This window comes from Meriones unguiculatus, chromosome 1 (assembly GCF_030254825.1).
Source record: "Meriones unguiculatus strain TT.TT164.6M chromosome 1, Bangor_MerUng_6.1, whole genome shotgun sequence".
Taxonomy (NCBI): Eukaryota; Metazoa; Chordata; class Mammalia; order Rodentia; family Muridae; genus Meriones; species Meriones unguiculatus.
This window is the reverse complement of record NC_083349.1, coordinates 29,091,483-29,102,919: the sequence shown is the minus strand read 5'-3', so window position 1 is coordinate 29,102,919 and position 11,437 is coordinate 29,091,483. Positions and strand designations below refer to the sequence as shown.

Sequence of the window (11,437 nt, the reverse complement as noted above, 5' to 3'; positions counted from 1 at the left end):
GGGTTTTTTTTTTTAATGAAACTAGATCACTGCTTACAAAAACCTGCAAGAGGCCTCCTGCCCCTCCCCTTCACAGTTCCCTTGGCTCACCCCCTGTCTCAGAAGAGCTGAAAGAGAGCAGGCATGGAACAGCTGCCACCAATGGGGGAGGTGCTGGACTCCGACTCTGAGCATTTACAGGATGACAGTTCCTCCATGTCCATTCCCTGGGGCCCAAAGGCTGCATGGATAGCAGTGTTCCATGTGCCCTGGCTCAGACCCATCATCCAGACCAAAATGAAATGATGTGAATGTCCCCCCCCACCAGACCTCCCTCCTCCTAAAGTCCCACCCCCACCCCAACCCTCTAACTCTAACCCACTACTGAGATGAGGCCCAGAACTGTGAGAAGGCATAGGGCCTACAGACTGTAGAATTTGAGGCTCCTGTCCATCCCAGTTGAAGCGATGAATTTGGCGTGGTGCCCAAAGGCCACTCCAGTGGTCAGGCCGCTATGCTCTGAGGAGAGAAAAAAAGGAAGTATAAGATGACTATCCCTTCTTCAGGGCTGAAAAATGAGTCTGAATACCATGTTCCTGGCACAAACCCAGATGGTAAGAGTCAGAGTGTACTGAATGGCACTGAATCCCAAAGTCAGGATTCTGCTTACTATTTATCTTTAGCCAGCACCCAGCATCTGGCAGGAAGCAGCATTTAACCTTTTGCTGGTGGGATGACTTCACAGAGGAATACCATCCCATTCTCACCTGAGCTTTCTGAACAAGTGTACCTCAGTTTGGCTGGAAACCTCAGTACTCACTTGGTATGTATCTTAGCTTTATCTCTTTGCTTGGACCTGGAATAGTTCATTAGCCTGTTCTAGCTCAAAGGTGTCAAAGTCCAGGGCACAAAGCATAGGGCTGGCTCCAGAACAGACAAAGCTGAGCTATCCTCCTCAAAGGATTCAGCTGGATAACCAAGGCAAGTTCCTTGAGATAGGCCACAGGCAGCCTATCCAAGAGTTAGGATAACACCTGGAGCTCCCTAGCTCCCCAGAGAAAAGCCCTGTGCTCCCAGATGGCCCAAACTCAAGGTGATCCTCTAGCTTCAGGCACCAAGAGTTGGGATTACAGGTGTGAGCTACCATACTCCTCACCTGAAAAAGAAATCTAAAGTAACCCAGGGCCACAGAGTGACGCTGAGATGAGAAACTCTCTAGTATAGCACTATGTCAACCTCAGACTTTTCCTTATTAATACCCTTAAGTAAGTGTTGGGGTTTGAACACCTGCTACAGAAACAAACCCACTAAATTTACCTTTCATCTGCCCTTCCCAACTGGACTTATAAGCTTCATTACTCACCCATGACAGGGCCCAAAACAAACAAACAAACAAACAAACACCTGGCATGGTAGTACATGCCTTTAATCCTAGCACTCAGGAGGTAGAGGCAGATCTCCGTGAATTTGAAGAAAAACTGGTCTACAAAGTGAGTTCCAGAACTGCCAGGGCTTGTTATGCAGAGAAGCCTTGCCTCAAAAAGCTAAATAAATAATAATTTCATTACTGCCCAGTCTGGTTCATACTCATTACTCAAATCAAGACCCAATACCAAATATACCATAAGACACTTCTAACCTATGGGTGGCATGTACTTTGATGCAAACACCCATAATTCCCAATGAATGTCTTCAATTATTTTAATTTTCCTGGGGCACCAGAGAGATTACATAATTTGCCCTCAACACACAACTTGGGAGAGGCCAGCTAGTAAAAGTACTCACAGTCAAAAAGACTCACAAGAACTCTTCCTAGGCCACAATGCTCTTCTGCCCCCAGACATAAGTAAAAGCTGCCTGGTGGGTGGGTTCAGTGGTAGAAAAATTGGCTATGTTCTGCTCCCAAGACAGCAAAAAGGAAAAACTTGTTTGGGCATAGCTAAGATTAGCCCCCAGTGAGGCTTCCCCATCTCTCTCCAGGCAGATACACAGGCCCTGGGAAGCCACAGGCAGCCTATACCTGTAAAGTGAAGAATCTCTGTCCACTGTTTGCAGATGTAGATCTGGACATCTGTACCCCCAAGCGCCAGGTAGGTACCACTCTGGTCAAAGATCAGTGACTTCACCTGCCAAACCGCAAAGAGAGGCAATCACACAAATGACCAGAAGCCACAAAACAACTGGGAACAAAATAGAAGCAAGTTACATGAAATGAAAAACTATCAGCGAGCAAAGAGAAACAACCAAGGGGAGGAGCACACCTCAAAGTTGTTGTCCAGCTGCAATGTCTTGAAGTTCTTCAGCTTGCGTAAGTCCCAGAGCTTGACTGAAGAGTCATCAGCTGCTGTGGCCAGGTAGTACCCATTCTCAGAGAAGGCGATGCTGGTAATGGGGCCAGAGTGGCCAGGGAAGTTGGCCACATTGGTACGCTCCTACAGGTGGGGAGTTGGGCAATAAAATCTCACTCACTGGTTAAGACAGGAAGAAAACAGGGCTTACCAAACTCCTATTTCTGAGATGTCCTGTGCATCCACAGTTCCTTGGTCAGTCACCATGTCACACCAACAGAGCCAGGCTCTCTCAAGTCTTGACATTGCCCAGGGCCTCCCACCACATCTTACTAGTACCTTCTCCCTCTGGGAGGCTACCATGTCCTACCTTTAAGTCCCAGATCTTGATCTGGGAATCCATGGTTCCTGTTCCAAAGATGAGTCCATCAGGGTGGAACTGTGCACAGGTGAGAGCTGAGGAAAGGGGAGAGGGGTCTGTAGTCAGTCTGCAAGAAGGGTAGGAGCTTTTTATATCTCACTGTGCCCAGTACAAAAGTGGCCACTAGACTGATGCCAATGGTAAACAAGAACTCAGTGCCGGGCTGGAGAGATGGCTCAGCGGTTAAGAGCACTGGCTGCTTTTCCAGAGGTCATGAGTTCAATTCCCAGCAACCACATGGTGGCTCACAACCATCTATAATGAGATCTGGTGCCCTCTTCTGGTGTGCAGGCACAACACAGTATATATAATAAATAAATTAAAAAAAAAAACAAAACTGAGTGCCTCTAAGTCCACTTACAGCAGCCAGAAGTCTCATCTGTCACCTTGGTGAGCACACGCCCTGTCTGGATGTCAGAGAAGGCCCAGTACTAGAAATGAGACAAAAGAGCCAATGAGAAAGTGAGTCTGGTGGCCTTCAAGGGTCAAGAGAGACCCTGGTTCAATATCTGCTGGCCAAGTTAGTTCCCACACAGAGAAGAAACATTCCCAGAACTCTGGGCCCCCAGCAAGAAGGCCCCTCCTCCCAGGATGAGTAAGCGGCTTCCTCAGGGTCCTGGCTGAGACTGCACCTGATCATCAGAGGAGCTCAGGAGATAGTCTCCAGTAGCATGGAGGCTGAGGCCTGTCACCGCGCTCTCATGGGCCCGAACAACCTGTACACAAGAGGTGTTTGGGACCGACCAAATCCTGATAGTTGCATCGGGGGACGCAGAAAACACCAGTTCCTGAAAGGAAAGAGACCAAGAATCAGAGACCAAGTAGTGAGCAATAACACTCTTTTCCATAGTGACAAGCACAACCATAACTACCAACAACAGCTCTTTCTTCTAGCCCTGTCCTACCATCTATCTAAACTACAATGCCCAAAAAAGCTAAGAAAAAAAAAATGTTGTTGAAATGGTCAACACTAGGCCAAGCAAGCTCTTCACTACTTAGTATAAAAAAAAAAAAAAAAAAAAATCAATTGTATCAGAGAGCTATTTTTGTCCACTTTCAAGCTGAGTGAAAAGTAGCCAGTACAACTGAAGGCCTAGAGCCATGTGCCACCTGTGGCTAAAGACAACTGTACTAGATGGCCCACATTTGAGCAGCACTGAGCCTAATGTCGGGTCATGTTCTCATGTTACTCCCACTTAGACCTCAAGGGTTGGTTGTTCAAAAGACCCAGGGCACACAGAGCTTATTTTATTTCCTTAGCAAATTATTTTAACTAGTTAGGACAGTAACAGCCAGAAGATAAAAGCAACTATCCTCTTTTATTAATATGTTTTCAAAAAAGCCAAATGTAGTATACTAATCAAATAAACAGGAATATAGTGATTTCAATCTTATTTAGTTTTTCAGTTTGTCACAGTTGTGGTGGTTTGAATAAATATGGCTCTTATAGGTTTATATATCTGAACACTTAAGTCACCAAGAGTGGCACTATTTGAAAGAATTAGAAGATATGCCTTTGATGGAAGAAGTCACTGAGGGTGAGCTTTGAGGTTTCAAAAACCCATGCCAAACCCAGGATATGAGTCTGTCTGCCTCTTTCCCTCTCCTTGCAGCTCAGAATGTAGCTCCCAGCTACTGTTCCAGTGCCATGCTTGCCACGATGCTCCCTACCACAATGGACTGACCATCTGAAACTGTAAACAAGCCCCCAACTGAATGCTTAAGAGTTGCCGTGGTCATGGTGTCTCTTCACAGCAACAGAACACTGACGAAAACACATGTATTCCTCTATTTCTCAATTCTCTAAGTTCTAAGAGAAAGACTAACTAGGAGGCACTGCTCCAGCACCGCATGCAGCAGCATACCAAGCCAATGTACTCCCATTAATCTCCTCTAATGAACTATCTTTTCCTGTAAGCCAGGGGTTTTCATCTATTTTAACTCACACTACTTTCAACAGTCAACATTAAATTTTGAGCCTGACCCTGCAGGGTCATGGGAACAAACAGATGGCAGTCAGGAACTACATGGACCTCTGCTGTCTGTAGTTTATCTATAAACACTCTAGTGTGTTTGTTGCTTTGTTGATGGCATTTCCTTTCTCCCTTAGTTTGAGGGCCACTACTTTGGGGGTCTACACGGAGACCATCAATGTCTGCTTCATCAAGACAGTAGGGGTTAGGCAATTAGTTCTGAGATTTAAAACCACTGGAACTGGACTTCGGAAAGGACAAGACTGGCAATGAGAGTGCCTTACCTGAGAAGGATGAAATACCACACTGGTGACCTTCTTGGTATGGCCTTTCAGAGTGGCCAGGATCTGTTCAGTACTCTTATCAAAGACAACAACATTTTTATCTGCCCCACCTGGAGGAGATTAAAAAAAAAAAAAAGTCAGGCCTTTTTATAAGGATCCTTGTGCTAAAGAAGGTATTTCTGTCCTCAAAGCTATGCAGGGGCTTGTACCTTCCCTTGCTTGTAGCCATCTTAGCCTGTCAGGTAAGGCCTAGACTCACCAGTGAGAATCTTGTTGGTGTCTGAGGGACAGAGGTCCAGAGCGAGGATCCCAGGAATGCTAGCACTGTGTAGCCCCTTTGTAAACAGAGGCACATGAAACCCAGTCACAGCAAAATCCAAGCCACACAGCTCCTCTCCTCCCCTTCCCCACATCCCCCATCCTCCTCTCCAGCCAGGGAACAAGAATGAATTCTGTCCCTTATCCATCCACTTTGGCTGGCTGGCTGCCTGGATGCAGCAATCCAGCATGGCAGAATAGCAGCCATAGCAAGACACCATGCCAGAGAGCTGAGCAGCATTTTTCCAGCTCCTCAGGCTGGCCCACCTTGTCCTGGAAACAGTAAGGGCCACCCCCAGCCACTTACCACATGGGATGCCACCTGCCGGTACTTGCTGAGCTCTTCAGGTTTCACCAGCTCTTCAGGCACAGTTTTTCCTCTCTGAGAAAACAGAAAGCCCACGAAGAGCAGCAATGAATGCAGGCCTCAACTAGCTCCTTCTCCAAGAAGGCAAGTGTTCACAGCGGGTAACAACTCACCTTCTTACGCTCCGTGGTTAGCACAGTGGCCTTGTCTTGAAGCTGTGGAGAACACAAATAATTTTGTGAGACAAATGATTCTAGAAGGACAAAGTACACTAGGTATTGGTCACATCTGGTGTCACAAGCACCACCAAAAACATGCTATCTGCCAACCCATGTGTAAAAAGCTGACACATTTCCACATCTTTTTTAATTTTTTTCCTAGACAGGTTTTCTCTGTGCAGCCTTGGCTGTCCTGAACTCTCTTTGTAGACCAGGCTGGCCTCAAACTCACACAACTCTGCTTCCCCAAGTGCTGGGATTACAGGTGTGCACCACCATACCCAGGACATTTCCACATCTTATAAGGTGAGGTACCCATGACCGATGGTACAGCTGAGAAAACTGAATGAACTGAATGTCAAAAGAACTCCACTGACAGAACTGGTAGGGACAGGAGCTAGTCTGTAGTGCTGTGGACCAGGTCCAGGCTACAAACACGAAAGCTCAGATAAGCTGCTCAGACTATGCTGGACCCCACAAATAAAGACTGTACACTCCACAGAATCCTGAGCTGCAGTTTGGAAGGCCACTCTGCAGTCTCAGCTGTCTGACTTACAGGCTCAAACTTAAGATAAAGATAATTCCTATCCTATCTTGTAGGCAAAAATCTTCAAAATCTGTAACAAAAGGCTTACTATCAGCAAAGAACGTAATAACAAAAGCTAAAAGCTGCCCTTATCAGTAATTAAATCTTTCTCACAACAAGTGTGTGAAATACACACCTCATTCTTTTCAGAAGCCAGGGAAATGAAGACACAGAAAAGCAGACTAAAGTAAGCCTCAGCAGAAAGCTCTCAAGTGGCAGCACAGGCTCCCCACACTGCCCAGCATGTGAGATTCTCACTTGGACCCCAAGACCCCTGGTACTAAGGTAGGCCCCGTGGCAGGCCCAGCAGAGGAGCACATGACTCACCTTCTGGATAATCTCAGGAGTCATTCCCACCAGTTCACCCAAATCCATGGGCTCTCCTGCACCCTGCATAAAATAAAGGGAGAATGGGAGGGGCTCCCAATACCAAAAACATCTGTGTAAGGGCAGCTACCAGGGCCTGGAAGGGAACACTTACCACAACACTGGGCTGTGAGCTTGGCACAGCCTGAGGTACAATAAGACCAGCCTGTGGTTTCAGAGTAGCCAAAGCTGAGAGAAAAGGTTACGTTAGAAACAGAACATCATAAAGCACTGTCAACAGAGGGTGGGGAGCAGCAGGGACTAAGAGACACCTTCTCGAGCAGCAGTGACTTCCTTGGTGAGTCGGGCAATGACTCGGCAGGCAGCATCGTGCTGGTACAGAGCATGGGACAGCTCCTGGCGGGTTGTCTGCAGCTGCTGGCGAAGAGTGAAGCTGTGCAGCATGACTGCATCCTGGGAGGGGGTAGGCCACTGTGAGGACTGGGGGAGAGCCAGAGAACTCGGCCAGCCCTAGAGAAGAGGACACCACCTCCTATTCTACACTGAAACCAACCTGAGCTACATAGAGCTACCAAGCCAACATCTGAGTGACCCTGAATGCCCTGTATGGCATTCAGGCTCCTAACCCCACACCACACCCAGGACACACAGACAGAAGCAGGACCTAGCTCCTTCCCATCCCCACCTGTGCTAGTCACTAATAAATCGGTATTAATGTCACTACCTCTCTGAAAGGAAATAATAATGCTGCTGTGGTTATTTACTGGCTACCTTCAAAAAGTACAGTGCTCAGTATGAAAAAGAGCCCCTGGAGTCACAAGTCAAATATGTCAATTTTATTTTACTCCTTACAGAATCCAAACAGAAAGGACTAATCAGTGTGCCCCAAGTCCCAAAGGCTGACAGTGGGGAAAACACTGGAATCCAGGTCTGCAAGAGTTCCAACAACTGGGCTCCTCTTGTGCTGCCATCCTGCTCCTCACAAATGAAATAAGGCTGGCAAGAAATGAGGGGGTACAAATGTAAATGCTGCTCAGTGGTACAGCATTTACAACAGCCCTGTGTTCATACCCCCGAAAAGAGTCAGGCCTGGTGGTTGGCACTTGTAAGCCTAGCACTAGAAGGCTTGAGACAGGAAGATCACGAGTTCCCGGCCAGTGTAGGCCACAAACAAGGTACTATCTCAAGGGGAGAAAAGGGGAGCTTGAGAGATAGCCCAGGAGCTGAGAGCACTTGCTATCCTTCCAGAGGACCCAGGTTCGATTCCCAGAACTCACATGCTGACTCACAACTATCTGTAACTACCGTTCCAAGGGATCGCACATCCTCTCCCTTCCTCCCAAGCACCACGCACGTAAGAGATACACAGACATACATGTAAGCGTAAGAGCCACACATAGAAAGTAAAATAAGATTAAAAGAGGGAGGGAGGGAGGCTCCGTCTTTTCAATGCCCAGGCCCCAGCCCATAGGTGCATTCTCTTCATGGAACTCACCCACTCATCCTGCAAGGCTTTCAGAATGGCTGGGATGCTTGTGGCAGAGGGAGGCTTGGGCCGGATTGGGTGAGCAACTGTCAAGAGAGGCAGCAAAGCAGGTATAAAGAACCAGAAGCCCGGGGACTCATCCCCTCCCCTGCTGCAGCCACCATCTTCTCCACCAGACTGACTCCACCTCCCACTCTTGAAGGCTGAGCTGAGTTGGCCCTGGGCTGAGGCTATTAGGTAGCACCTTTAATATCGATGAGCTGCTCCTCTGAGAGAGGCTGGTTGTTGATGGGATCTGTGCCATTCTCTGCAATGTACTTCTCAATGAGTCGCCGCTCATACACATGGTTAGAAACAGGGGACACGCATGGGTGCTCTGGCACTTCGTTGGAGACTATAGAGAAAGGCAGGTAGTGAGCACAGTGTTAAAGGAGACCCGGACTGAGGGACAGACACTCTTCACTGTGTCAGCCCCCACAAGACCCTGTCTACATACTCAGGTATCAGGAAGCAAAGTCTGTGACAGAAAGCCAGCTGGTTCTTGGCCCTAGAATGCTTGCCAACTACTTAACTAGCTTCTCCAGTCTGCTGACAATAAAAGTCAATAAATAATAACTGCCCAGGTCCTATGCCCCAGTCCTGTAAAGAGTGGTCAGTAAGCCCTGCCCATCTCATTTTTTAGCACAGTTGACTAGGCACACAACAGAGAAGTACACAGAGCACAACTCAAATCCCTGCCATCTGTCTGGAGCCCTAGGTGGATCAACAAGCAGAGAAATTACAAAGCAATGTGCCAAGCACAGATAAATTAAAAAAAAACAAAACAAAACAAAACAAAAAAACACTTTCCATAGTGTCTGCTACTACGTGCCGAGCAAGATTCTATTCTAAGCACTTGACAGAAAAGTCTGTGTACCCTTGAAGATGAGTGTTACAGCTGTCACTGACCTCCACGACAATGCAGATACTAAGCAGACACTTGATAAACATCAGAACAGGGTAAATGAGTGTGTAAGTAATGGTGCTCAGAAAAGAATATCCTGAAGTATGGAGCCTGGTCATGCTGAACTAATAAATAAATGAATGCCTCAAAAGCAAGATCAGAATCAAGGTCCCTCTGACCTTCTCAGGCCCCCTTGTTTCTCTAACTTACCCTAAACAGGGACGACTGATTGACCTTAGCAGACAAGTGAATGCTACCTCCACACAAGACTCCTCTCTTCTGAGGGCTGCTCTAAGATAGTATATGTTTCCTGAGAGACTTATCACATAACAAAACAGCTCTTATTCACCGCATAATTCTGTTCACCTTCCCATAGCTTGTGAGCCACCATCCCTAGGCCTCAAGTTCCTCTTCTTTTTCTGTAGTTCAAGGTTCTGTATAACCTTCCCTTAGAGCCACCTATTTCTGCAGGACTCCCATGCATATGTAATTAAGTGAGCAAAATATGGCTTTCCTGTGCTATTCTGTTGGCTTATCTCGCATACTCAATGACTGAACTCTTCAGGGAGCTTTCCCTCCCCTCCTCAAGAGGAAGGATGGCCCAGGGCATGAAAGAGAGATGTATCAAAGATTAAAAGGAAATAAATCGTTTGAAAATACTTTGTAAACTGCAATTTCTTCAGTATGAGATTCCGTTTTCTGTTTGTCATCTCTCTCCTTCCTTTCCCTCTCTGAATTAATGGCAACGTTCTGAGAGAGAATAGAGGGAGGGTATGCTAGCAATGTGGTAAATAAGGGAGAATACCCGCAATGCCGTATCAGAACACCCAAAGAAAAGACAGTCTACAAGCATGGAAAAAGCACGAATCCAGGCTCAAAGAACCGCGCTCCGTCGCTTCTCTGCGCCGCACATTCCTAGATAAACCTCATTCTTCCTAAGACTCAAGACGCCCTCTGTAAATCACGGATCTTTTCTTTCCCTTCAGACAATTTTTGTCAGCATCAAATGAGAACACCGTTTGGAAGTGCGTCGTAAAATCAATACAGGTTTTCTAAACGTTCGCTGTTTTCATTAGTCATACTGCGCGAGGCTAGAAGCCAGACACCTGGCTTCCAACCCTGTCTCGAAGTCACTGCGTGATCTCTTCAAATCGCAAAAACACCCGATTCCTAAGCGAGGTTTGCCAAGCAATACCCACTGCGGCAACGCTTTCCATTTTGCAGATGGGGAAACTGAGGCCCAGACCGCTAGCGCTCAGATCACAATCGGAGGAGGATCCTGGACTCGTCCTCGGGTTTCCGAGCTGTTTTTCCCTGAACCTGCTCCTCCCCCCTCTGCTCAGGCCTGTCTCGGCTCTGTAAAACCACACAGGTTTGAAAAGACCTCGGAGACAAGTCATTCTTCCCAGCTACGTGAACTGCGCAGGACTGCGCAAATGCTCCCCGCACGCAGGGCTGGGAGCTCCGGGGTCCCCCGCCACAGCTACAGCACACGCTCCCGCCTCCCGCCGCAGCCAGCACTCACTCGAGCAGATCAGGGACATGGTGCCGTCGCAGCGCAGCCAGTCGCCTCACAGCCGGCTCCCGGACTCGCTCTGCAGCCTCCGCGGACCACTTCCGGTCCCCCGCCGCTTCCGGGGCGCTCGGACGCGGGTAGACTGCTGCCCGGCGAGGCGATGCTCGCTCGCACAACTGCTTCACGTGGGGAGGTGGCCGGTGGCGCGCCTCAGCCTTCCACAGCTAACGGAAACTGCCCTTTCCCAGAATGCAACCGAGCAGGAAAAGGCCCGCCTCGGAACACTCGGCTGTTTCCGCATTGGCTCGGCTCCTTCCGACGAGCTCTCCCAGAGGCCGGAGGCGGGAAGGAGAGCCGAAACTACATTTCCCATGAGGCTGTGGGAATCTTAAACCCAGGAATTTGGTCAAGGCTGTTGTTGAGGTTGTGCTGTTGTCACCCAGGACACAGTGGTCTTTGAAACGTTTGTCTGCAGGACGGTTTTCTCAGGAGCTTGTAAAAAGGCAGATTCCTAGGGTCTGCCTTAGAGAGTCTGTAGGCACGATTCTGAGGCCTGTGTTCCTTGGCTACCTTTTGAGAAACAATGACTGTGACCCCATGAATAAAGCACAAAAGTGCGAAGAACCTAACACTGCCCTCTACTCTTTACTCTTTACTCTTGAGCTGTGAGTTTGGCAAGTCACTGGCTTCGTCGCCTACTACATTTTAAATATAGTCTGTTTTCTACAGTCCAAAGAATTTAATTCCCAGCGTCTTGTGTAGATATTAAAGGAATGGAAAGTTGCTGAGCG

General features: G+C 47.9%; 1 protein-coding gene across 2 annotated transcripts; it reads right to left on the bottom strand.

The window, feature by feature from the left end:
• On the bottom strand, window positions 1-10,896 carry Prpf19 (pre-mRNA processing factor 19). 2 transcript variants are annotated; one of them, XM_021636087.2, is made up of 16 exons: window positions 10,656-10,896; window positions 8,432-8,581; window positions 8,197-8,273; window positions 7,013-7,211; window positions 6,856-6,929; window positions 6,702-6,764; window positions 5,744-5,785; window positions 5,571-5,645; window positions 5,205-5,280; window positions 4,946-5,055; window positions 3,321-3,476; window positions 3,050-3,119; window positions 2,638-2,723; window positions 2,241-2,411; window positions 2,000-2,105; window positions 1-498 (listed from the first exon to the last, which is right to left on the bottom strand). In XM_021636087.2, exons 1-16 carry the CDS (start codon window positions 10,672-10,674, stop codon window positions 401-403), a joined length of 1,572 nt encoding a protein of 523 aa, XP_021491762.1. In that variant the 5' UTR covers window positions 10,675-10,896; the 3' UTR covers window positions 1-400. The 2 variants fall into 2 exon arrangements, with proteins under 2 accessions (XP_021491762.1, XP_021491763.1); XM_021636088.2 differs by having other exon boundaries at window positions 7,013-7,154; window positions 10,656-10,895.
• Window positions 10,897-11,437: the final 541 nt, after the last annotated feature.